At 43.8% G+C, this 27,338-nt stretch overlaps 1 protein-coding gene across 1 annotated transcript in view; it reads left to right on the plus strand.

Annotated features, from left to right (window-relative positions):
• The window catches only part of adarb2 (adenosine deaminase RNA specific B2 (inactive)), a gene marked incomplete at both ends in the record, with an annotated part of 231,750 nt that extends 211,165 nt beyond the window's left edge, over positions 1 to 20,585 (plus strand). The window contains 4 exons of the mRNA XM_083778719.1: positions 652 to 823; positions 8,988 to 9,169; positions 17,938 to 18,119; positions 20,409 to 20,585. Coding sequence (XP_083634845.1) covers positions 652 to 823; positions 8,988 to 9,169; positions 17,938 to 18,119; positions 20,409 to 20,585 — 713 coding nt within the window. The remainder of the gene's footprint in view (positions 1 to 651; positions 824 to 8,987; positions 9,170 to 17,937; positions 18,120 to 20,408) is intronic.
• Between the last annotated feature and the right edge of the window lie 6,753 nt (positions 20,586 to 27,338).

Consider the following 27,338-nt stretch of genomic DNA (forward strand, 5'->3'; position numbering starts at 1 on the left):
GCTTGTAGATCTGGAATTTTCACTACTTTTGTGCGACACACTTCAAAGTCCTCCGCAAGGACAATATATGTTTACAAAGTATTATACGATTTTAAATGATATATTTAGTAAGTACACAAATGAATAACTGAATTAAATTGAAGCGAAGAATTACGAAAAGATTATTTGAAACAATAATCTTTTATTTACTGTGGCTAAATTAATCCAATTCTCCAATTAGCATGCTCCTTCATTAGTGTGGAATTTTATAAGGTTAACAGCTGCTGTAATTATTTTTTAGAACAAAATATGTGAAAAATGTGCCAAAAGGGTGTTTTTGTTCTCCAAGAGTATTGCTACACAATGCACTGCAAGTGAATATTTGGATTGCTGAACTGTGACTGTAGTGATGAGGCAATTTGAGGTTTCTCCCTTCAAGACGTCCATGACTAATACTTTCTCAAATTCCACTTCAATCAGAGACAATTAGTCACACATCCAGTGGTGGACAAAGTACTCAACCTCATTGCTTGAATGAGTCAAAGTATAGATAGTCTTGGTCAAATGTTACTCAACTGCAAGTGAAAGTTGCTCCGTCAAATGTGTACTTGCATTGACAGTTTGCAGTAGACATGTTACAGTATGCTTCTATGGTGTCTCCTGTATTGACAGTGCACAGCAGCTGCAGACACCTGATGAGGAAGCACCACAGCCACCTGCGGACCAAGATCGAGTCGGGTGAAGGGACGGTGCCGGTGAGGGGCCGGGGCCCGGCTCAGACCTGGGATGGGATCCTACAAGGAGAGCAGCTCATCACCATGTCCTGCACGGACAAGATCACAAGGTCAGTGATACGGCTGGGTTTCCTTATGCGTACAGTATAGACCGATTCCGTACCGGTTTCATGGTCGCAGCCTACGTATTTCCTGTAGGCGGACTCGACGTAGCTGCGGGGGTAAAACCCTCACCAGGCGCACATCTTCCACTACAGTGAACGGCAGAGTGACTGATGTTAGTTTGCCTCAAACTTTACTCCTTTACCTGCTTTTTTACTAACACTAACATTACAAAGATGCCCAGAACATCGAGATGAACCTGTGTAGTTTATGGCTGCTCCAACAGTAGTGGCAACATAACAAATAAAATAAAACGGAATGTCTAATATCCACCGCGATGGCTGAGACCAGAGCCATTGAGCAATGGTTGAGACAAAGCAGTGAAAGATACATAACGCCAGTCTTACCCAATACCAAATATTTCTGTTTTATTAACACAAGGCTGCTGTACTTTATACCTCATACTTTAAATGCTTAGTATGAGGTATAAAATACAGCAGCCTTGTGTTCATAAAACAGAAAGATTGGGTATTGGGTAAGACTGAAATGATGTATCTTGCAGGATTCTTCACTGCTTTGTCTCAACCATTACTCAATGGCTCTGGTCTCAGCCATCGCGGTGGATATTAGACATTCCGTTTTATTTTATTTGTTATGTTGCCACTACTGTTGGAGCAGCCATAAACTACACAGGTTCATCTCGATGTTCTGGGCATCTTTGTAATGTTAGTGTTAGTAAAAAAGCAGGTAAAGGAGTAAAGTTTGAGGCAAACTAACATCAGTCACTCTGCCGTTCACTGTAGTGGAAGATGTGCGCCTGGTGAGGGTTTTACCCCCGCAGCTACGTCGAGTCCGCCTACAGGAAATACGTAGGCTGCGACCATGAAACCGGTACGGAATCGGTCTATAGTGTGTGTTCGTATCCAACCTCCAACTTTGAGCTTGTAGAGAGCCGAAGAGATTTGGTGTAAGTGGGCCCCCAAATAATTGGAACAATGCCAAGATTTCAATTAAGCAATATTACACGAGAGGGTGTTGTTTAACGTGATTATTGCCACGACAGGGATGCGGTCAGGAACGAGACGAAGTCGAGTTCCGCAAGCATCACTGAAGTGGCAATAATCACGTTAAACAACACCCTCAAGTGTAATATTGCAATTCTACAACAGTTACCCTTAAAACAAAGAAAATCGCTGAAAAAAATATTTTTTTAATGACAGATGTAGTCACTACGACCACAAATGTCCAAAGAAACTAGCTAGCCTAGCCACCGAGTTTGCTAGCGCTCTGGGAAAACAGAGCGGCTGAATTCTTTGTTTTGATTAGGTGGTGAACAGTAGTGGTTTGATCAACGGCTAGAAACCGTTTCAACCAATCAGATTGCTTCCTCTTAACGACCTGTTGTAGAATTATAACATAATAGTAGCATTATAAAGTGACACCAGAAAGTAAGAGTATATAGTATACTATGTTAGTTCCATTGATCTAAGGTGCAGCACAATTGATGAATTGATCATTAAATTAAACAAGAGAATGCACAAGGCCCACCCATCTGACCACTTAACATGGCAGCCTGCTTTCAATATTTCCAAGTGGACCCTGGTCCAGAACAGGTTGAGAACCACTGGTGTACACTGTAGACATAAGATCTACTAGTAGTTGGACCTTATATAGAGCCCTGGGGGGCCTCGGCCATTTTAAAAACATTAAAATAAACTAGACCGGTGCCCCCGGCTGTAGAGCACCGGGTCGGTAACGATGGAAGTTGGAGATCCATGCCCCACCCGGCTATGCAATACCCGTTGCACCCGTTGTGTGTCCCTTTATTCCTATATATGGAGCTCCATGGAGATATAGGGGTGATCAGGTTCATAGCCCGGGCAGAGGCTTTTGTGCTCGTTCTGGACAACGTGCGTGCGTGCTTGTGTGCGTGCGTGCGTGCAAATATTTCTACAGGGACAGTAGAATTTGAGAAATAGATATTGTGAGGACGATTTTCCTGATCAAGAAAATGTTTGTTTATTTGTTTATGCTTACAATTAGAAAAAGATTCCAAAATGAGGGTTAGTTTTTGTGTCTTTCGCCTTTATTTTATATTTTGGCTAGAGATAAGGGGGGTGACATGCAATAAAGGCCGTCAGGATCGGGAGTCGAACCCATGGCACACTGCCACACTGGATTACTATAGCCAAGGTGCCTGTACCGCTGAGCCACAGCCCAGAGGGTTAGAATTATGATATATAGTATACTTGTATGCATTGCGTGTTGTGGTACCACACGCAGACTCAGATCAGCTATTTTCTGTCTTTTTGCTTATACAGTAGTTAAAAGTGTAATGAACGTGCGTGTCAGTGTGTGTGTGTGTGTGTGTGTGTGTGTGTGTGTGTGTGTGTGTGTGTGTGTGTGTGTGTGTGTGACCACATACAGAGTACAGTACAGACCTCTTGGGTCTCAGCCTTCATCCCATGCAGCTCACATTAATCTCATGACCTTTCTCACACACACACACACACACACACACACACACACACACACACACACACACACACACTGACATTTACAAAACACAAAACAAAATGTTGTACAGACAGCATTTTTCAAGGGCTGCATGCTTAAGTTCATTTCACATTTCCAACTTCAGTACAGTGCTTCTCAATCGTTTTCATGTCAACGACACCCACATGAATACTGTATGTCTATGAGTTTGGCCGCGGACCCCCATTGGAGACGATTTGTTAAAAGAAATTTAGTTTTTCTCCTAGGTTTTTCAAATGGTTTGAAAAATATTTTTTTAATAGCTGAATTGCTGAGGACCCCCTCAAGGACCCAACGTCTCATCTCGGCCGATGATAATAGGGCCAATTAGCTTGCTTGAGATGTTTCCTGAATGCGTCAAATCTACCAGCTCTCTGCTTTTTTTTTCTTCTTCTTTTTTTATTTATATTTTGATCCCATGATTTTGTAACCCATTTTTTCTGTCTGTCTGACTGACTGACTGACTGACTGACTGACTGACTGACTGGCTGGCTGACTGGCTGCTGGCTGACTGACTGACTGACTGACTGACTGACTGACTGTCTGTCTGGCGGATACTGAAGCTGTGAACCTCACTGTCCCAGTGTCAAACTGTGCCAACTGAGCCATACCAGACTGCAGCTGAGACACTGTTGTCATGTCTGACAGACGCACACAACGCACATACGCTCACACACGCACGCACCACACCACACACACACACACACACACACACAAACACACACACACACCGCACAGAGGAGGAGAGCCAGTGACAGAAAGGAAGAGAGAGGGTGTGTCTGTGCGTGCGTGCGTGCGTGCGTGTGTGTGCATGCGCGCGCGCGTGTGTGTGTGTGTGTGTGTGTGTGTGTGTGTGTGTGCGTGCGTGGTGGGGGGGGGGGGGGGGGGCTCAACCCTCTTCTCCTGTGGAGAAGCTGTTAATTTGACCAATTTGATTCAGTTGGCCGAGGCTGGAGACGTTGTGATTAAATCTACCCAGGTCACAAACTGGGGTGAAAGCAATTACTTTACAAAAAAATAGAGTGACAGGGAAAGAGAAGGGAGCAAGGGACACCCCACTTTCCTTCCATACATCCATCCATCCATCCTGTCTCCCCTCCCCCTCTCTCTACATCGGATGCCCTACTTCTCTCTCGCCATTGTCAGGATGGTCAGTAGACTTCGTCCCCTTTTTTTTATAAATACATCGTCACTGTTGGCAAGAAACCTTACAATAAAAATGTGTGCGTGCGCGCGTGTGTGTGCGCGCACGTGTTGTTATAAATACAGAACCAATGAAAAGTATCAACGAGCTTGTGACAAAATTACTATATTGATCACAGGTTCTTTTTAGTTTCCCATTTGGGAGATACATGGTTTCCAGACGCGACAGCGACGATATATTGCAGTGGATGATGAGCGCGTGGCCATTAAATTGAATGGGTCACTGAGTGAGGGCCAGGTCATCCAGGTCAGGTTGGATCACAGCAGGCATCTAAAAGCCTTTAGCCGTGGCCTTCATGCCGTGGTGCAAAAAGTACTCACGTGTTTTACTTAGTAAGTAAAGTAAACGTATCAATACTGCAATGTGGAAGTACTCCGTTACAAGTAAAAGTCTGGAATTCAAAATGTAGCTACTTACCAAAAGTAAATGTAGGCTAGACTTATTAATATAATGTAGAATCTCTCATTTCATGTTTTAAAAAAAATAAAAAAATAAAAATATTTTGAAAATACCGGTAACAGATCTATTGGGCTTGTAGATCGGCTATTTTCAAATGACCAAGGGCTGAAGTGGTTAGTGTATGTTTTGTAAAAAATAATCTAAAAGGTAACTACTGTATACGTAAGTTCATACAATAAATGTGTGAGTGTGAGTGTAAATGAGTAAAAGTACAATATTTGCATCTGAGATGTAGTGGAGTGGAAGCAAAAGTATTGGAAATTGGAAACACTCAAGTAAAGTACCCTACAAATACCAATTGTACTTAAAGGGACACTTCACCCTTTTTGCAAAAAAATATATGTTAATGACGTTTAGAAGCTTTAGATCACTTTCCTGGGGGTATTTATGTGTGTAATATGTGGTTTTAGATATTTTAGATTGTAGCAGTGAGCCTGTTGTCTCTGATGTCATGGACACTGGTCTCAGTCTCACTACCTTCCTGGACTACAATTCCCATAATTCTTTGGTGCACTGCTCCTCCTTGTGGATAGGGGGAGAGCTGTCTTACTGAGACAACATGTAGTCCAGGAAGGAAGTGAGCCCAGTGTCCATGACATCAGAGACAACAGGCTCACTGCTACAATCTAAAATATCTAAAACCACATATTACACACATAAATACCCCCAGGAAAGTGTTCTAAAGCTTCTAAACGTCATTAACATATATTTTTTTGCAAAAAGGGTGAAGTGTCCCTTTAATAGACGGCCTCTAAATATCTTTCATATCCCTGTGATCTCTGCTGTTCTGCCACAGGCTTTTATGCAGATGAAGGCATTTTAGTGTAGTGGTCGGTGTTTACTGATCTCCAAGGGAGGAGGGAGGAGAATGAGAGTGGAGGGGAGGGATGGAGGGAGGGAGACATGAAAGGAGAGAGAGAGAGAGAGAGAGAGAGAGAGAGAGAGAGAGAGGGAGAGAGAGAGAGAGAGAGAGAGAGAGGGTGAGGGAGATAACTCACCCCCGCGTCTCCTCTTTCTAAATGTACACACCCAGACCAGATGGCTGTCTTTTCTTGCATGAGATTAGAAGATGTCTCTAATTCACGCCGTCTCTCTTCTGGGTAAATTAATATTCCAGGCTAAATTATTTCAGTTTTTTGGGCAGAGAGTTGGGCGGTGATGGTGTGGGGAGGGCGTTCATGAACAGACCTCCTTTTCTTTTTGTCTGAGAGGCAAGGACAGATCTCGGCGACAGATTGCAGGTATAAAGAGAAGGAAAAACAAAAACACGTCCGGCTGCGAGAGCTCCCGCTTAGCGATTCCTGGAAAGCCGTCAATGTTAATTGGCTGCTCGGGGAAAGCAAAAGAAGCCGTAATGACTGATTATTAGTCATGAAAGGGGGAGGGACGCGCGACAGCACGGGACAGGGGGGAGGGGGATATCACACCCCTCATAATTGCAACCACGATAAAGAGACATTGATTAACAAAAAGAACAATGATGTTAAAAATTAGCAGCATAATGCTGTGCCTCTCTGATTACGCTTGCCGTAAGTTCATTAGCCCAATGCATGGGGGAGTACACAGCAGCGTACAGGTTCATAGGAGATGTATGCCTGGCTCTCTCCCACCTGCTTGTTATCTTTTCTGTGCTCTCTCTCTCTCTCTCTCTCTCTCTCTCTCTCTCTCTCTCTCTCTCTCTCTCTCTGTCTCTGAAGGGCAGAAACAATAATAAACACAGTAATTATCATTTTTTATCCATCCATAAATTAGCACTCGCCGGTTAAACGGAGAGGAGGGGGGGGGGGTAAACGGAATGTGGCGCGGCGCCAGCTGCCCTGGTTCTGGATATATAAAGCATTGGTGCTGAGGTGCTCCATCACTTTTTTCCGGGTCAGGGTCCACTTGAAAATGTCCCAGCGTGTCTGCGGCCCACCCACCCACCCATCTGACCAGAGCAGCCCAAAGCAGCTGCTGTGTTGAGTGGTCAGATGGGCTGGCCGTCTGCATTTTCAGAGCGTGCTTATTTTAATCGATAGATTTCCGCCTCGGATCAACTAACGTCAGTTCATATTTATCGGTACAGAGATGGTGATGAGATGGTGAAGTAAAAGAGAAAATAGCCGATTTGCTCGTCCACATATGACGTAAATTCTCCATTGGGAATTTAATGTTTGTGTAAGACGAAAATCTACACTAATATCTGAATATAGGAGGGGTTAGCACCCCTCAAAAATACCATGACTTAAACATTTTACATAATTTTATATTCATTTAGATATGAGTATATATATGATTGGCCAATGCCCACGAGTGCCCCCCCTTCCCCACGGTAACAAGACTACTCGCCCCGTTTCTGTTTTCCTCCCGGAATTTTCCCCAGTGAGGGGTGGGAGAGGCTGGACAGCAGACGGCTGGACTTTGAATTTCTCTAACTATAAACTTTCATGACAGCAGAACAGCCTAAGTACAAATATAATTTATGAAAAGCTACTACAGTGAAGTCTGTTCACAGAAGTTGTTGTAGGATATGTGGGGATTATCTGACGAGGTACCATTTGAGGGGGCAAAACCTTACATATACTAAATAATACTAAATTGTTTATAGGTTCAATATAAGTCAAATAATATAGCCTTTAAGTTTCCACAGGAGTATCTTTTTATATTTTTCCAAAAAGAATACAAACAGCCAATAGCATATTACAAAGTTATCCCCCTCACTGGGGAAAATTCCGGGAGGAAAAACGGGCAAGCACCGGGGCGAGTAGTCCAGTATTCTTCCCCACGGCCTACCGGTTGAGAATCACCTGTACATACAGTAGGGGCCATGTGACCGTGTCCACAGAGAAGGCCTTTGGAGTTGAGTAATGTGCTTTGCTTTTAATTAATGTCCATAGTGCTCGCACACAGCGTGATGCCTGCACTGTTCCAACCAGTGTTATAGATAGATATATAGAGTTTTTATTAAAGTGTCCTACATCATAAGATGCCCAGCCCGCACGGGCTTACAAGACACTCACAAAATTGTACATACATAGTGATACATATATACACAAAATACATAGACAGTTACTTATGGATACATCGTTCTCCAACGTAACTGCCATGCCTTTTCTTCCTAAAACAAAAACTTATACTTTCGTTGACTAAAACTAAAACTTTCGTTATAAAACAGGCATATAATCCAACGCCATCACGACCCGCCAGAAGCCCACCAGCGCTTCTTTACAATAGAAATATGGAAGACTGGCACTGCCAACTCAAAGCGTGCTCTCTGTGGACTCACAGCCCAGCATTCCCATGGTGCATGGCATGCATCCTGAACCTGGAGGTTATATTGCAATGCATTGGTCCTGGAAGCCATTGTAGTGCCTTAACCTCGCTGACAAATAATGACACGTACACGTGATGATGTGTCCTCCTGTGTCCATGAGAGACCTGCATGCTTCGACCTTGTTGTTGTCAGAGGGGGAGGGGTGTGTGTGTGTGTGTGTGTGTGTGTGTGTGTGTGTGTGTGTGTGTGTGTGTGTGTGTGTGTGCGTGTGTGCGTGTGCGCGTATTCTTGTCAATCCAGCGCTGGTTGCTAACTCATCACGTCCCATTCTGAGATAGTGATCAAATTGTCTCCACCACCTGTCATTGACGCTCTGCTGTCTCCTCTCTCCTCCCCCACAATCTCTTCCCTGGTTTCTCCTCTCTCTCTCTCTCTCTCCCCCTCCTCTTCTCCTCCTCCTCCTCTTCCTCCTCTCCATTCCATCGTTCTTTCTTCCTCTCCCTCCCTCTTCCTTCCCCTCTCCTCCCATCATCCCACCTCTCCTTTCACCACCTGTTCCATGACTTCCGTCTTCCTTCTCACAAATCCTCCTCCTCCTCTCTCTCTCTCTCTCTCTCTCTCTCTCTCTCTCTCTCTCTCTCTCTCTCTCTCTCTCTCTCTCTCCTCCTGCCTCCCTGCATGTCATTCGCCCCTCCCTCCCTCCGTCCCATCGGTCGGTCAGATGGAACATCCTGGGAGTGCAGGGGGCGCTGCTGAGCCACTTTGTGGGGCCGGTGTACCTGCACAGCGTGACGGTGGGCAGCCTGTGCCACACGGGTCACCTGGCCAGGGTGCTGAGTCAGAGGCAGGAACGCCTGGGTCCTCTGCCCGCCTCCTACCGACGGCACCAGCCTCTCCTGAGCGGTAAGCTGTCACACACTAGCACTAGACTAGAGCACTGGTTCCCAAGCATCTGGTCTGGACCCATTTGTGGGTCGCGGACACATTTCTATGGGTCCCTTTATTTATTTATTTTTGTTTCTACACTCTGTTTTTAAGTATTATTATTTCAAGACATTTTCAAAAAACATTCCCAAAAAAAAAGAAATTCATGAATTTAAGACAAATTCACAGATTTTTTTTTCCAGAAATGTCATCGTGAAATAAAAGAAAGATCTAAGAAATTCCATAAATTAGAAAACAAATGTTTAAGTAGTAGTAAAGAATTAGCGTTGTTCAATGTGTGTCATCGACAATGAAGGGAAAATGTACGTCATAATGTAACTCATTACGTCATATTGTCTTTATTGTTAATGGCGTTTAATGTTTGTGTTGGCAACGTTTGTTTTCACATCACCATTGCATCACCTAATCAACATGAGTTAGACTAATATATTGGCCCCCCTCACTTCACACGGGTGTGATTCTTTTACCCCCATAGGACCCCCTTAGCTCTGAGAGTGTACAAAATGGAACCAAATGAACATGTACCGTGGTCCGTAAGGGTCCATTTTGGTCCATTCTCAAAGTCACAGACACATAAGGGTCCATTTGGGATACATTCAAGGAACACTGAGGGTCCCTGGACCTCACTTTGAGAATCACTGCACTAGAGGCTCAAACACAAGACATATTGTACCGCATTCGGCAGACATTGTGTGCATGCACTCACGCAGGAATGTGCACAGATCAGCGTAGATGCTCAGCATTCCATAAGCACTTTTTCAATTTACTGAAAACTGTAGCTGATGGTCCAGACGTGACTAAAAGCTTTTTCCCAAATTATGCTACAGTATATGAGTTCCTTAAACGAGGTCTGGAAGGACTGGCAAAATGACAAGAAAATCACAAAAACAATCTGTCTTCTACTCCTTCTACTAATCTTGTACTTTCGACTGTGGTTGTGATATGGCGATGAATAATGGAACATCTGAATAACCAATAATATCCAACCCTGCATGTGATAATCTGAGACGGTGCTACAGTATAGCTGATCAAGCACATGGGCGGAGCTTGGGGGGGTTCAGGGGGTGCACTTTAATACCTTCTGGCTTCTGACTGTAGTTTGTAATCATCTCTCTTATCATGATATGATGACTCGCTGTATGGCTGTAGTGCATGTGTGTGAGCTGCTGTACTACCTAAATAACTCATTTTTAGGGGTTAGGGCATTGTAAAAACGCTAAAATAATAAAATAAAGGTTAAAAAAATTGTCGTTGGCCAAGCAGTCGCACCCCCCAGCGTCAACTTCAAGCTCCGCCTATGATCAAGCAGCAGAGCTGTGTTAACATGTACGCACAACATCGATCTGGAGAACACAGTATATGGAGGGAAGGAAGGAAGGAAGAACAAACTCCACGAAAACAAACAAGAGTTTTCTTTTCACATTTTGTCCAGCTTTGCATTAGACTTGAGGATGATGCAACACAGCAACAAAAGTTCGGAAACTTAGAACTTTGGTCTATTATTTCTCCACTTTAATAATACCAATTGGTATTGTATTTTATATCAAGCTAATCTTTGATTAGTCACCTTTACAACGAGGTAAGATCGGGCATTCGCTTTGTGTTGCTTAGTTGATTGGATTAAATGATCTTATTGCACTCTCACAAAGTAATAAGGTAAAAAAACAACACACATTGGCAATTTTTACACTTTATTAATTTTACACTCAGTAGCGGGTGGAAGATCCAAATGCTGTCGGGAAGACACCACCTAACTTCAAAATCTTCATTTTTCAGGAATCATTTATTTTCAGGAAGAAAACCATATTTTTTAAACAAAGCAGTACTGCCTCATCAAAGTTGGTATTTTAGGCTACACAGATGTAAAAGGGTGCACATCCAATAGCACAGATTTATGAAGAAAAAACCCCTCAAAAATGGAGTTAGGTGGTTTCCTCCTGACAGCAATATGTCACCATGCGACTGAACACTATTATGCCTCCAATTCTCAGTGACACTGTGAAGGGCATATACTGTAGGTTCTCTGTGGGACTGAGTTGCAGGGGCCTGCTCTGGGTAATTGGGTGCCATGAGGATGAATATTTTGTGAGGCTTCTCCTCATCAAGATTGATAATTGTGCTGAATTGTCCTCTGGGCAAAATGATAGCCACAAGGAATCTATCATCGAGCGCTATATGAGGCCGGCTGCGGTTTCTGCAAACACCACCGGAGGCATTTTTCATGATGTACTCACTGGCTTTGAGGACAGAGTCGTTTAATTTGACTTGTACAGATCGGTTTAAATCAAATGAAGTAGATAATATAGAATGCAGTTAATATGAGATATTGTGCAAACAGGCCTCTTCCATTATTCATGTACAAAAAGCATGCACAACAGTAGATGTCACTGTCTGTTTCTAGATAGTAAACGAGAGAAAGTAAACCGCTTGTTTCATTGTTCCGGGCAACTTAGTCGGTAGAGCACTCACCTTTGTGGACCACAAGATCATAGGTTTGATCCCAGGCAGGCACCGCCAACTCAGCCTATGAGTAGAGTAGCACGGGTTGGGTGTGGCAAGTTGTGCGCCATAAGTATTGGGAGCTGATGGTAGGTGTTTCCCTCCACCTCAGCAATCCATCTCCCAGGGATGTTTTGTATACAGACGACTTGGCAGGATGTTACCTTATCTTATTTAGCTGAATTGTGGTGCTACTAAAGGTTCAGGCCACTAGGTGGCCCTCACAACTAGAGTTTGGGCTGCTGGGTGGAGATCACACCTACGTACGTCACGCCGCCAATCCGACCGATATATCCAAGTCATAATGTGGTGAGCTTTGCCAGAGTAGCCACTGTAATCGTCTGTCTCTCGAGTCCTTGCCGATGGGAGGTCCCATATATGCACCATACAGTATGACCATAAGAGCATATCGGCCGGATCAATAAATTCTGTGGCTCTGGACAACCCATCTCCATATATGCCTGCACTATGGGTATATTGGGTTTGGTCACGGTTATGTCTGAGTCATAGTGACATACCTGTGTATGGGCGTACCATGTGTACCGTGCGTGCATGTGTGTGCGTGTGTGTGTGTGTGTGTGTGTGTGTGTGTGTGTGTGTGTGTGTGTGAGTGAGAGAGAGAGAGAGAGAGAGAGAGAGAGAGAGAGCATGTGTGTCTGTACAAGCAGTACATATTTGTGTGTGTGTGTGTGTGTGTGTGTGTGTGTGTGTGTGTGTGTGTGTGTGTGTGTGTGTGTGTGTGTGTGTGTGTGTGTGTGTGTGTGTGTGTGTGTGTGTGTGTGTGTGTGTGTGTGTGTGTGCGCGTGTGTGTGTGTGTGTGTGTGCGTGTACGTGTGCGTGTGGGGGGGGGGGGGGGGGACAGTGGAGATGGCCCTACAGTATATATATAATCACTGTCCTTATCAGACAGACATTCAATGTGAAAGTCCCAGAGAGAGAGAGAGAGAGAGAGAGAGAGAGAGAGCACATAGAGGCAGATTGCCTTCCCTTGCATTCTTGTTTGCGTATCTGTCCCTCTCTCACATTTTGATCTCCACCTCATCTCTTTTATTGGCTGTGATGAGATCCTGGTGCTATATTGTGTGACCTATCCTGCTGTTCAAGGGGGATTATTTAAAAGGGACGCCCAGGGAGGAGCTCTCTCTCTCTCTCTCTCTCTCTCTCTCTCTCTCTCTCTTATCACATGCAACCAAGCCAGCTCCACCTGCCGCCGGAGGGCTAAACACATCGATGGCCTTGTCCTTCACTCGCACCCCGCAGTTTGGTGACAGCAAAATGCTGGAGGGAGCAGGAATTAGAACCGTGTGCAAGAAATTGTTAATTAGTAATGACCTAATTGTGATTTCTGCCCTAGTGTCAAACAGTTTGATGTTATTTTGTGTAGTCCACTGAATGCAGTCATCGTGTGTGGACACGGACAAACATAATACAGGCTTTGATTGGGAGCCAGTGAAGGTGACTTTTGTGATTTGGTCTCTTGAGCGGGCACTGGTGAGTAGGCGGGCAGCAGAGTTTAGTACAGTATATACATGTATACAAGGTGATCTGATCTGACATGGGGCAGGAGGTTAGTGTAGGGGGTGACGACAATGTTGAGGGACAAGGTTTGGAGTGAAGCGGGTAAGGGAATCTGGAGTTCCATGTATTGCAGCGTTAGGGTTGAGTGAGAAGCCAGGCCTTGAGGAGGGTGGTGGGAAGCCAATCCAGGGAACCAGCTCATGAAGTAAAGAGAGGAGAGTCCGCACACAGGTTTGCTCTAAGGTGTTTGCTTTTTATTCAATACACCATAAATAAGACACAACGTTTCGGCCGTGAACGGCCTTCATCTCTCTTCACTGTACTTACCTTAGTCCAGCACCAGACAGGAACTGGATGTGCGCTAGCCACCTACCTTTCTAAACAAGCTCATGAAGGTCATACCTGCAACAATGGAGGATATGTCAGGTTATATCCATCCAGGAAATAGAAGGAGTGGCTATAGTCAGTATCAAGGAATCAAGTCCGAGTCCTGTGGGCAAGCTGGTTGTCGGTTGTATTTATTTTGTTACTTTGAGGAAGAAGTCATATGATGTCAAAACGTATAGGCTACTACTTGATATTTTTCTGGCATACTTCTCCATCTACAAGATTACCGTTGTGGGGGAATTTCAGCAGTGCTGCTGGCTAATCCAAGATTGATATAAAAGTGAAATGCCATAGCCGTCAGTGTACGCACAAACGTACATGCGTGCATGTTATGCTATAACACGATAGCACAGCGTACACATCGTAGACTTGATATGAATGTGTGCAACATGTTCCTCCATTTATGACTCTCATAAGGGATTCAAAAACTTGAGTCACGCGCCCTCATATCTGCCATAACAGAATAAAGAATAGAAAGTGATCAAGACTTCAGTAGGGGGGGGGGGGGGGGGGGGAATCAAATTGGCTATTACGGAGACAGAGCAGTCAGGTCTATTGAAGGCAAGAAATGAGCCATCAATGGAGAGAAGAGAAAGGAAATGTAGGAGAGGATGAGAAAGAACGAAGGAAAGGGACGGGGACAGACAGTAGAGAGAGAGGGGTCTTTTGTTCACAGAGGTGTACAAGAGGAGAGCGGACAGGCAATAAGAGACTCTGAGGATTGTTATTGTGGCAGACGATTCATTCCAGCGCCGAGCGGCTATAGAAAGGAAGGAATGTGGACAGAGGAGAATGGAAGAGTGAGGCTGGGTTAGAATGGACCTGGCAGGCAGCAGACCATCTCATGTATAATAGTATTGTACATCGGCTATAACAAGTTGTCTGTCAGATGGGTGAGATCAAAGGGTGGCTTGTTGTTTGCGGCGCGTCTTGAAATAATCTCTCTGTCTGATACCTGCGAAGGTTGCCGTTGCTCATGTGGCTGATGTCATAAATAAACAGCTTAAACTATAAAGGGAAGGTTGAAGCTCAAGAGTCTGATTCTGGTTTTAAATGGCACAATGAAAAGCTGGTCTGTGGCGATTACAAGTAGGTGTAGCATTGGGATCCTTGAGGGGATATCAGGTCACCAGCAACATTATTGATTTGTTAAGAACCAAATGGGCCCTTATAGGTCCATTAGGTCCATAATGGATGCTTGAGCAGGAACCCTTGGTCGCCCATATATACAGTATGTGGTTGTACTTTGTACTTTTACGTAAACTAGTTATTAGGAATGACTTCTCTTGCTGTCCATCTCAAATGAGGTGACACATCTCTCTGAATAGCTTAGCTAAGGAGACCTTATTTACTTAGTCAGCTGAAGTTATAATTAATTTATTCCTCCCTTTCTTGGGCTTAAGATCAATAAATATAGCCTTTCACTGGCAGCAAAGGCGGGTAGGGCTCTATTTACCTTGAGCGACAGGTTGATTAGAGTTATGTAATATGTAAAACTATGCCAGACAGACAGGTATACTGACACTGTACATGTGTCACCATTACCACCATCCCCACATTGCCGCGATTGATGACAGCCATCATTGAGAGTGCAGGGTATACTGTGAGTGGATTAAAAAGCAGGTGGCTTGCGCACATCCAGTTCCTGGCTGGTGCTGGACAAAGGTAGATCAGTGAAGAAGCGGTCCGCACACAGGCTTTGCTCCAACAGTGTTTATTTGTTGTAAAACACCATTATCAATTAGGACACAACGTTTCGGCCGTGAATGGCCTTCATCAGGTGATAGTAATCAGTATGTGATAACTTCCCTTGATCGTCACTTCATGTGACTGGGCAGGTAATTTTCAAACACCAATGAGTGACATGAAATAAGTTGAATAACCACCACAACAAGCAAGTTCACAACATTACAACAAAGTTTAAAAACTTGCTGGTGTCTTTAGCTTGTTACAGACTGTTTAAATATGTTTTAAATATACTGTGAGTGGACTCTTCAAACGTCATTCATTCCACAATCTCACAACATGGTGAGCAGGTAGATCGGCTATATTCACTACTTCTGTGTTGTTATTCTCGCACTATGTTAAGAAAAGAAAAGTTGAAATATGGAGATACAAGGTTAGGTTTCTGCTCAAACAGTGAACAACATCGATATATATTGTGAAGCAGGAGCAGCAACAGCAATCCCAAGTTTTCTTGGAGAAAGTTGGGACTGCTATACACTTCTGCACGAGCAGCAGACACCTTTAACAATCGCTCGTAGACCTCTCGCGCTAACTTGAGGTAGCATCTCAACCTGTGAACTCCTGTCATCTGCACCTCAGCGGTGTTACCTCATCCATATGGAGCGACGTGCGCAGGCGACGACAACGCTAGCTGGGGAGGGTGGTGATGACAATGACAGGGTGACATTTGAGCTGTGGTTGTGGATGGATGCTGCCCCAGGACACACACACACACACACACACAATCTACGCATGTAGATTCGTCACCTGCCAATACACAGTCAATATCTTTCTCTGTTGTGCACTATTCATATTTCACTTTCTTTTGCTTACCCCTCAAGCTCTTCCTGACTGTCTGTTCTGTAATCAGGGTAATTTGTTTGTGTATTATAAAACGTCTCCCTTCTAAACTGACTGACTTTAATTTGCATGCAGAGACTCAGGTTCTGTTTCCCCAAAGCAACTTTGCTCGATTGTTCAGTGGGACCCGCTGGGGTGAATGTGACCTTCACGCAAAGATTACTTTGGGAAACCTGTCCTACATTTTAGCCCTGGGAAAGCAGAGCTCTTTCCGAGGCACAGCATATTGCATCATATGATACAGCATTTAGGATGAGGTGGTTTTCAGGTTGGTCCGCACTGCCACACAATACTGTTGTCAAGGTTACTTGTATATTAGCAACCCTCTGGAGAAGCCGAGATGGTCAGGCCAATACAAAATATGCCACGACATGCCATCAAAAACAGGTCTCCTACAAATAAGTACTGGCCAACGACCTTAGATTTTATAAAAAGCGATCAGGAAAAAACTGGAATCAGGAACAACCTAAAAAAAAGTCCACATTTAAGAGTTCTAGCTGGAAAGACCTGGAAACAACCGCATGGTGAAGTAGTCCATGAAGACGACCTACACCAGGGTCAAGCAGTAGCAAAGAAAAACCTCCAATGCATTCTCTCCATGCGCCAAATGTTTGACAGGCTTTCCCCGTCAAACGTCAGACTTTCCCAATACCCTGAAGAAGGCAGTTGTATCTGTCCGGAATGCTGCTCTTTTTATCTCTCCGTTGGCACTTAGGCTATGTGTGTGTGCGGCCACATTGATGTTTTCAGGCTTTCCTATCGTGTCACATGGTGACGAGGCGGAGGAACACATAATTCATGCTTCCAATTGGCTATCGGTATGCAACTCGGACATCGCTGAGTCACCAGCGGACATAGCACAACTCTTCTTCAACGCTTCTTGGCGGTGGCACATCCTTATCATTATTAACAAGGACCATTCGGAATGGTCATTTTGAATTGTCTTCACAACATTCGGTTGGTTTTAGGTGTATTGTCCAAGATGACTTTTCCATTCTATCTGCCATAGTGTACTGTAGGGGTTTCTGAGACCCAGATACCGTTAGCAGAGAAGAAAGAAGAAGAATCCTAACTGATACAATAACATCTTTCGAAGGAGCATGGCTGCTTGGATACCTAATTATTATAGCTACAGTATGTGAGTGAGCAGAGCAGAATGGGCATCAATGGATTGGAAATAGTGAGGATCAGTGAAAGTCTCGACACTGAAAGAATATTGCTCTTTTCACAGTCAACCTCTGCCAATCTTGCACGCACGTTACGCACGCACGCACGCACGCACGCACGCACACCCTTAGATAGTGTCAGTCCAGCAACAACAACTATAGTGGCTCTGAAGTTTATTTTGAGGTAGAAAAAGATTGCATTTCAAATTGCATTTTTTTTTTTTGCTCAGAGGGGATCAAATGTAAGATCTAGTATATAACACTGGGTGACTCCGGTCAGTGGAAAGTAGCTACCCGACTTCAACACTAATGATCATTATAAAATAGTAAAAACCCACCTACCAGTGACATCATCAATGGGGAATCCAAGCTTCCCCGGCGGCAGTGGCTAAGGGGTAGAGTTTGACAAAACACGACAACAAACACAATATTTTGGGCAGAACAAAATATTCTTTCTAGTCCTCTGGGTGTTTGTTGACAGCTGGCTTTTCAAGCCCACCTGTAAAAAATAATACAGTATGTATACTTCTTCTGACCACTGCTTCTCCGTGCGTCTCTTTCTGCCTGTAGGTCTGAGCAGCTCCGAGTGCCTGCAGCCAGGGAAGGCAGCGTGTGTGAGCGTGAACTGGACACTAGGCGACAGCCAGCTGGAGGTGGTCAACACGGCCACGGGACGGAGGAGGGACTCCGGGACGCCCTCGCGTCTCTGCAAGCACATCCTCTTCACACGCTGGACCAGGCTGTACCGCAAGGTGAGCCCAGATTTAACCACAGGTGAGGTGACAGATGCTTTTACTTCACCCTATAAGTGACTGTGACACGTTTCGAGCACAAGGCTCTTCCTCATGCTGTTTGCCGCTCAGCACCTCAGCCCAAAACTTGGGTTGGGGATGTGCATGTCATTGCTCTATTTTCCTGAGTCTGAGGAAGAGCCTAGCTTGTGCTCGAAACGTCACAGTCACTTATGGTGCAATAAAAGCATCTGTCGCAGTGTGCGAGCGTTTCTTTCATTTTATTCTGTATACTGTTACCGTCGCTCTGAAACCACAGGTATACTGAATGCACTGACTTACTAGAGCCACTATAATGCTCTACACTACAACGCCTATTGAAATTCCCATAAAAACCACAGCACAGAACTGCAATCACATCAACAACAACAACAACAACAAAAAGACAGCTATTGCGTTATATATATATTTTTTTACTGTTTACCACCACAGTCTGTCACAGGTGCCTGCACCAGTACCGTGCACACGGTACACGTGAAGTTCGTGAACTGTGAACTATTCAACTGACGAGTGCTCGCCTTTGTTTAAGTTATCCTATAACACTAAAATTAGGTTAATTGGAAGGATTTGGAGGTGTGCGTACATGCACAGTTTCAGTTCCAGTGGTGCCTGATATTAGCTTCTCTATGAGACAAAAACATCTCCCGCCAGTCCGTTCTGGTGGAGATAACTAGCGCAAGCAGGGTGTCAATTATGCCATCACAGTTTTAACGGGAGCAGACGTCACAGGAAGAACGAAAGGCCAAGCTAACAAGCAATAAGGCAGTGTGATCTACCTCCATGTTCACAAGCTTCTTAATCATCCAAACTCACAGTGGTGGACAGTATAAGTATGCATGTCTTCGGAGTATCAACAGCTGACTTAAAGAAAATACTATGCTTAAAGGACCACTTCACCACTTTTCAACCTATCTTCATATAATAGGTCCTCACTAATAATCATGAAAAAATTGTATTCCCCATCATCTATGGGGAATACAAGCTAATAGAAACTGCAGGCTTTCTAGTCCTGAAAAGTTGCAATGCGAAAATGGAAGCCATCGTTCTCACGATAATGAGAATCCAAATAGTTTTGTAAAAAATTCTTGATTAAAAAAAATCTGCCTAATGATGATTTTCTAATTTTCTAGTTTCTAAACTGCCCACGGCCCTCCTATGAGACAGTACAAAGAAATCGTGCCATTTTTTCATGATTATTAGTGAGGACCTATTATATGAAGATAGGTTGAAAAGTGGTGAAGTGGTCCTTTAAAAGTAACGACAACCTGGAAAGACTTTTCCATATCCTACAAGCTTGTGAGATTGTAGATAGGCTATTTTCAAATAGCCGATAAAGTGCTCATCATGTGGCCTATATATAGCTTCTTTTGTTTTCACAGACCAGGTTGCGTATTTCTCCTGCACAAAATCTGGCAACACTGGATGAATGTCCTATCCTGCAGATAAGGATGTGGGCCGTCAGTGCGACAGCAGCTGTCTGCTGCCTCTCATCAAAGAGCGGCGGCTCACTCGCTAGCTTTAACGGCGGCACGCAGACCCCGCTGCACTTTCATTTTCATTACCAAACTTTATGTAACAGACACTGGCTGCATCGCCAAATGGTGGCCATTAAAGCATAATGACTGTGAAACCATAATTATTTGGAGAAGCACTCGAGAAGCCCCCCCGCCCCGCCCAGACACCCCCCCCCCTGCCCAAAGTGCTCCCCGCACGCCGCGCAGAGGGGCCACGCTAGAGCAATCGCAGTAATCTGCAAAAGAAACTTCTGCCCTCTCTCTTTCTCTCTCAGTATCTCTCTCTCTCTGTATAACTCGTCTCTCCGCCTAACGTCATCCCCCCCCCCCCCCCCCCCCGACTCTCTCGACAATAGGAATGCACAAAAAAAGCACAGAGAATGTTCAATTGCTTGTGAAATTTAAATGTGAAGATTACACAGCTGTTGAAGTTTCCGCCTTGCGTTTGTGCCGGCTCATTCGTTTTGTTTTGCTCCCTCTCTCTCTCTCTCTCTCTCTCTCTCTCTCTCTCTCTCTCTCTCTCTCTCTCTCTCTCTCTCCCTTCATCTTTCTCTCATGTGTTGGGAAACCTTTACCCTCTCTCTGCCCCCCAAATCTGTTTCCTCCCGTCCGGTTTCTTTGTTGCCTTCCTTATCTTTCGTCTGTCTCTGCATTTGTTTTATCTGTCAATCGATTGCCTTCTCTCACTCTCTCTCTCTCTCTCTCTCTCTCTCTCTCTCGTTCTCTCCGTCTTCAGTTGGGTGTCCGCGGGTCGGATCCAGTGGACAGACCGCTCGTATACAGCGAAGCCAAGATGGCGGCACGTTCCTACCAGGCAGCCAAGCAGCAGTGGTTCAAATCTCTGCAGGAAACCGGCCTGGGCACCTGGATCAAGAAACCTCCTGAGCAGGAGCAATTCCTACTGTTGGACTGAGCGCACGTGTGTGTGTGCGTGTGTGCGTGTGTGTGTGTGTGTGTGTGTGTGTGTGTGTGTGTGTGTGTGTGTGTGTGTGTGTGTGTGTGTGTGTGTGTGTGTGTGTGTGTGTGTGTGTGTGTGTGTGTGTGTGTGTGTGTGCGTGTGCGTGTGCGTTCGTGCGTAGGGACTGTTCCCTGGTTTCTTTGTGGTTTTGGATGCTCCTCAGTTTGCCCTCCTCTCCCTCAGCGCTCTGTCTACATAAGTGTGTACACCAATGAAATGCCTGAAGGTGAAGAGCTAAATGGAAACCAGAAGAAACTCACCTTCATATCAACGCTTTGATCACACACAGGCACGCACGCGCACACACACACACACACACACACACACTCAGACAAATTACATAAAGAGATCATACTTATTTTAACTTACGAATTTTAACGTAGCAACCCGAGCATATTACAGAGATGTAATTCCGACGGAGCATTAGTCCGACATGCGGATATGCGCTGCTCCCGTGCTTGTGGTTATGGTTAGGTTAGGGTTTGAGGTGGGTTGTCGTTTTTTCGGACCAATGACTCTGAACTACGTACTGCACCCGAGAGGGAAAGGGAGATTATAGACACATCTAAAGGTGACACAGAAACATACAGTGAAGTCACTTACGGAGACATACAGGCACAGACAGAAATAAGTGAAGTGACATTCTATACATACCGACACATCATGTATACGGGCAACACAAAACCCGTGATCTTTCTCCAGGTGTGTCTTGGGCTGTCAGGGAAGATGGCTGGGGTTAACCTTGAGCGGAGTGAAAGGCAGACACTATCTTGTCATCAGCTATTTCCGAGGCCCCGGGGGCCCCCGCAGAGGAGCAGAGCCATGGGGGAGAGGGAGGGAGACAAAGAAAAGAAAAGGGCTGCGTCCAATTACTGGCCCTGTCAGTGTGACGCGCTGATAGAGGGGAGAGAAAGGGAGAATTCGACATGTACCCTCTTTGCACCGATCATTTCACCTCCCTCTCTAGCTGCCTTCTGTCTATTATATCACCAGATCTCTCTCTCTCTCTCCGTTCATCTTTACATATTTCCGGCTCTCACACATCTGACTAACCTTTGTTATTTCTTCATGACCTGTTCTTTTGTCCCTGCTCTCTCTCCCTGCCTTCCTCTCTCGCACTCTCTCTTTCTCTCTCTCTCTCTCTCAGCCTCTCTCGCTCGCTCTCTCTCTTTCTCTCTCCCTCCCTCTCCCTCCTCCTCCTCCCTTTTCTGCCCTTGCTATAGTTGCTACCTATTTTTATCCCCCTCCCTTCCTCCTCCGCATGTTTCCTCATATCTCTCCCTCCCCCTCTCTCCCTTGAGTTTGACATTGCAGCAATAAGTTAATTCACCCCCTATTTTACCCCTTTCAACCCGATAGTGGCAACAAGGCAGTGTAACTGCCACAATATGAGCAGTTGAGACGAATAACAGTCTAAGACCATACTAAATAGCCCAAAATGTATAGATTATGGATAAGGGTTCAGGACAGATATAGGCCTTTTCGGGGAGGGGTCAGAATAAATTATGGACTTAGATGGTTATTCGTCACAAGTGGCTGATGCAGAAAGGGTGGGATATGGGGAGGGCTGTGCTGTCCTCCATTTATTCTCTATTTCATGAATCAAACCTTTGCCCCGTCTGTCCCTTTTAACCTCGCGTATACTTGAGCACCATTTTTCTGAGCCAGATTTTTCATGGATAGATGCACTGTAATGAAGCTGGCCATCATGCATTGTCTCCATCCACATGACGAGAGAAGATATTTAGCGCAGTGGTTCTCAAAGTTAGGTCCAAGGGCCCCCAGGGGTCCTTGGAGGGGTTCCAGGGGGTCCCCACTCAGCAGAATTATATGGAATCAAGCTGAATTTTAACCACTATAACCCTATATATATTATTTTAATAGCCAAGCTCTGTCAACGTGTAGATTTTGGAATATTTTAGGAAAAGACGTTTTATTTATTTATTTTAACAACAGAAATCTTGTATGCATGGCGGCTCCCTGGCACAATATATTTTCAGATGGGAGTTGTTATGGAGTTCACAAGTTCACCACGCGAAATACATGGGAAGCAAGCGTCTTCCGTTATGACGGAGTCAGGTTAGGTCTGTTAGGTCTGTTAGGCCACATTCAAATCATTTTGGGGGTCCTTGACATGAAACAGTTTGAGAATCACTGCTTTAGCGGGCTGGCGGGACAGTGTGCCTCATGACCACTAATGGACAGATCGACCCCCACGGTCGTGACCACCAAACGCCTTGATGCTGAACTTTTACACCAATACACACAACCTGCACAAGCACTCACATGATGGAATTGTTGGCAGGCACGTGCACAAACATGCATGTACGCGCACACGCACGCACGGTCGCACGTACTCTCACCTCATTATGTCATCATAGTTTATTTGCAGAGCAGGACCTTTACCGTGTGCATTTTTACCACATGCCCTGTTTGTTGTTGTTTTTCTTTCATGTGTGTTATGTACATTACACAATGTAAATATAGATTATCTGCAGGCGTGTGTGTGTGCGCAAGCGTGCGTGCGTGTGTACTAAGTATGATATCTGTTTCTGAGCAGAACGGGTTACCTCAATGGTATATTCATAAAACTCTTAACTATTCATAACTTTAAAAAGAAGAAAAACTAAACAAAAAACCCACACACAATCCTTTGCGTGTTTCTTAAAAGCATTGAGACAAAATATCCAAATCACCAATGGCGTGGGTCAGATTCCAGAACAGGAAATACATTTTTAAAATGAAAATAAAAAGCACACTGTGAGAGTGACATCTAGCGGTCACTTTGTGCAACTGTTCCTGCTATATTCTGTATTTCTCCCTATATCCACCTTTTTCCTGTAACCCATAAGTCTTTGCGTTTGTGTGTGCATAAGTTCCTCTTTCTCTTGCTGTTTTGCCAGTTTTAGTGGCCAGGTCTATGAAAACAAGCACAAATGAAAATAGCTGATCTACAAGCTCACAGCCACACATTGTGAGGTTGTACATCTGTTATTTAAAAACACAATGAGAATAAATCAAAATATTTGTAATATTTGAACATTTTAATTAAAAAAAGGCACAATATTTTCAGATGGATGTTTGTGGACAATTAGGAACATTAGGAAGCAAGCCCAAATAAGAAACTATACTGTACAAGCCCAAAACAACACCAACCAGCTACTACCAATAATTTATTTGCAAGTGACTTTACAGAAAAAACAAGTCAAAGGTTGCTTATAATAAGCAGACATGTCAACATTGCCTGAAGGAAGCAAAGCACACACTCAAGGAGCCCCAGTACCTTGGTGGTGAAAAAGGTCACTCCACCTGGCTAGAAGTCTAAGGTCTAGGCCGGGTTGCCAACCGTACCCTGAAATATTGAATTGCACCTCATTTGGAAACTAAAATGTCCATTTATTGAATTGATCAAGGGATACACTTTGTTTCTAATTTTTGTGAGAGAAAGCAATCAATGACACACGTACATCTTACATGATCAAACAGAACATCTAGGGGAGAACGGGGTAAGATGAGCCAGCTGGTAATTGAACCTTATCTATAAAACGGTGTTGTCATATAATCTTAAATCTAGTAGGCCTATGTATCTAATCTAATCTATTTTTTTCAGTCAGATTAGACACATCAAGTAGAATGACTGAACAAATCAAATGTACCCATCCAGGTCCATAAATGTATATCATGCATTTAATAACCGACATAAGACTATTTGGAAAAGGGAAATGTGTTGTAAAAAATAAGTAAATACATTATCTGTTCAAGTTTAAACATTAAAATATCATGGGGGTCAAATTACCCCTTTACTTGCATCAATTAACCCTTACCTGGGGTAATTTGAGACACAAACGTGGCTGATGTGACTTTTAATAAGCCATATTTGATGGCCCTTTGTCATAGATACTTACTCATAATTTCAATTGAAGACATCCTGAAATAAGGGTAGATCTTTAGATTTGACTGCTCATCTTACCCCATTCTCCCTTACGTACTATAGTACAGATTTTTAACACTTAAACATCTTCTTAAAATAATGTCCGCTATTTTTTTGAAATATAATATTTTTGCCTCAGAAGTCAGCTCTTGATCACCATCTGGTAAAACAGCCTAAGTCCTAATTGAAAAGGAATCGGATTGTGCTGTTCCGTGCTCTTTTAGTAAAATGGCCTCTCAAGTCAAAATAGAAATCAAATTATTTGGCCGAATTAAGTTACCTGACTTAGGCCAAACAATAAAGGCAACAATTCAACCATCACAAATTGGCCGAAGTCATTTAACCCTCTTATGTCACACAACTGAGAGACAGTGTTTTATTTTTTATGTCAATATATTCATATATTGTTATATTCAGATTCCGATTCAGATTTTGGGTAAAATGATTAAGACATATATACCGTAATTTCCGGACTATAAGCCGCAGCTTTTTACCCATGATTTGAACCCTGTGGCTTATACAACGGTGCGGCTTATCTATGGATTTTTACAGCTAACGCAGAGCCATCTCAGGCTTTGAGCTAACGTAGCTGCGGCTTATAGTCCGGTGCGGCTTGTATATGGGATTTTCCCTAAATTTGGCTGGTGCGGCTTATATTCAGGTGCGGCTTATAGTCCGGAAATTACGGTAGTTTGTTTTCTATCAGTTTTTTCTGTTTTCTGAGAAACTTAATAAAATGACTTAGGCCATTATTTTAAGAAGGTGACATCACGTAAGAAAAGTTAAGTGGAGATCAACGCGCTGATCATCCATCGTGTGATTTTAAACAGAGATTTGTTTCATGGTGGTTTTATCTGCCTGAAGACATGCTATCTGCTTCCCATTGAGGTTAGAAATATGCTTTTGTGCTCTTGGGTAAATATAGCCACAGTGCAATGTCCACAATGACATTCTTTCTAGAACCTTACCTGGAGTGCATGGACTGTCAGGATTGATTCTGGAATGATTTTATGGCATAAAGTCGTTAACCCACAGTTTGAGTTGTGGCTTGGTTTGATGTGTCATTCTATAGGGTGCATATTTTCTTTGGTTTGGTGTGGATTCTTGTATTTTATTTTGCACAAGTTTCATAATCACAGTGTTAATTACTCATGGATGTCATATGGTCAGCAGAGACCCACCCTGTTTTCCCTTTCAGAAGTTCACGTAAACAGATGCTGGTTTACTTTTGGGAGACTTTAAAGAAAGGCATGACTGAATGGAAATATTGTATCTATGAATGTACATATGTAAACAAAAAATAATAATAAAGAAAAGTGTATAAAAGATGTTAAAATGAAAATATGGAGTGATAATGAAAATGTCGAATTATGATGTAAAATACAGTATATGAGTTAATGCTGCTAAGGTCTGTACATTTCACTGCAGTAAAACCTTACAAGTGAATGTTTGTATATGTGAATAAACCCACAAAATCTGGTCTTTTTTATTCTTGTCAAAATATCTGATCCAAGCTTTGCATTGTGAGCTTGTAGTTCAAGATTCTATATTCGTGAAAACTATTCACCTGATATGCCGAAAATAGGCATGAATTGATTATTTTATAAAATTATTGATAATCGATTTCTTGATTAAATGTTACACCCATATAGCAGGTATTGAGCCCATGATAAAGAGGAAGGGGTTAGGGGAGGGGATGATGTCATGGTTTCTAAAAACAAAGGGAAGACATCATTGCACATAACAACCACACCAAGGGGTCTGTCTAATGACCTCACCAGTCACCTCATAAACACATGAAAAACACAACAATTACGGGTTACGGCACTCTATCTTTAAGGAAGCCCATCGTCACTCCGAGACGATGCCCATGGTCTCGGAGTGATTTTCGTTTTTCTTTTTTTTTCAAATAGCATGCCGTTTTTTACCACTTTTGAGGATTTGAACTTGAGTCTTTACTATCAAGACCAATTTCAGGAGATGAAAAAAACACAAAATCAGTGTGAATTGGCTGGAACCATTGGGTCAGTGTGTTAGAACGCAGCCACATGATCGGGAGATGGTGGGTTCAAACCCCACTCAAGTCTCTACTTTCAAGACCGATTTCAGAAGAAAACAAACAAAAAAGCAGTTTGAATTGTCTGCAACCAGTGGTTCAGTGGGTTAGAACGCTGCCACATGATCGGGAGATGGTGGGTTCAAACCCCACTCAAATTCAAACAAAAAAAATAAAGGTCCAGGGTGCAATCCCACCCCTGTCTTTTCTGTGACACTTAGCTTTTCTGTGCGACTTGATGTGAGTGTGGAAAGCAGTGTTGTAGTAACCAGCAGTTATCTCAGTGTGATGAGAGGCTGTCCTTGGGAGCCACAGGTCCATGGTTCAAATCCCACATTAGTCATAAGTGTGACACTTTGCTTTGCACACTGATTTCCAGAACTTTAAAGCAGCCCAGAAATTCACCATGAATGTGTGCCGGTAATTGGCCCAACGGTTAAGTCAGATCATCCGTAGTATACCTAGTAGAAGTGTGCTGGTTCAAACCCAACATACTCCAAGTAGGTGGTGCTGGTTCAAATCACCAACACCTAGAGTAGGAGTGTTCCAGTGGATAAATCAGATAATATCCGTAGAATTCCTAATAGGATGGTGCTGGTTCAAATCACCAACACCTAGAGTAGGCGTGTCCCTGCGGATTAATCAGATGATATCCGTAGAATACCTAGTAGGACTAGTAGGATGGTGCTGGTTCAAATCACCAACACCTAGAGTAGGTTTG

This window comes from Protomyctophum parallelum (assembly GCF_964188405.1).
Source record: "Protomyctophum parallelum genome assembly, chromosome: 12".
NCBI lineage: Eukaryota > Metazoa > Chordata > Actinopteri > Myctophiformes > Myctophidae > Protomyctophum > Protomyctophum parallelum.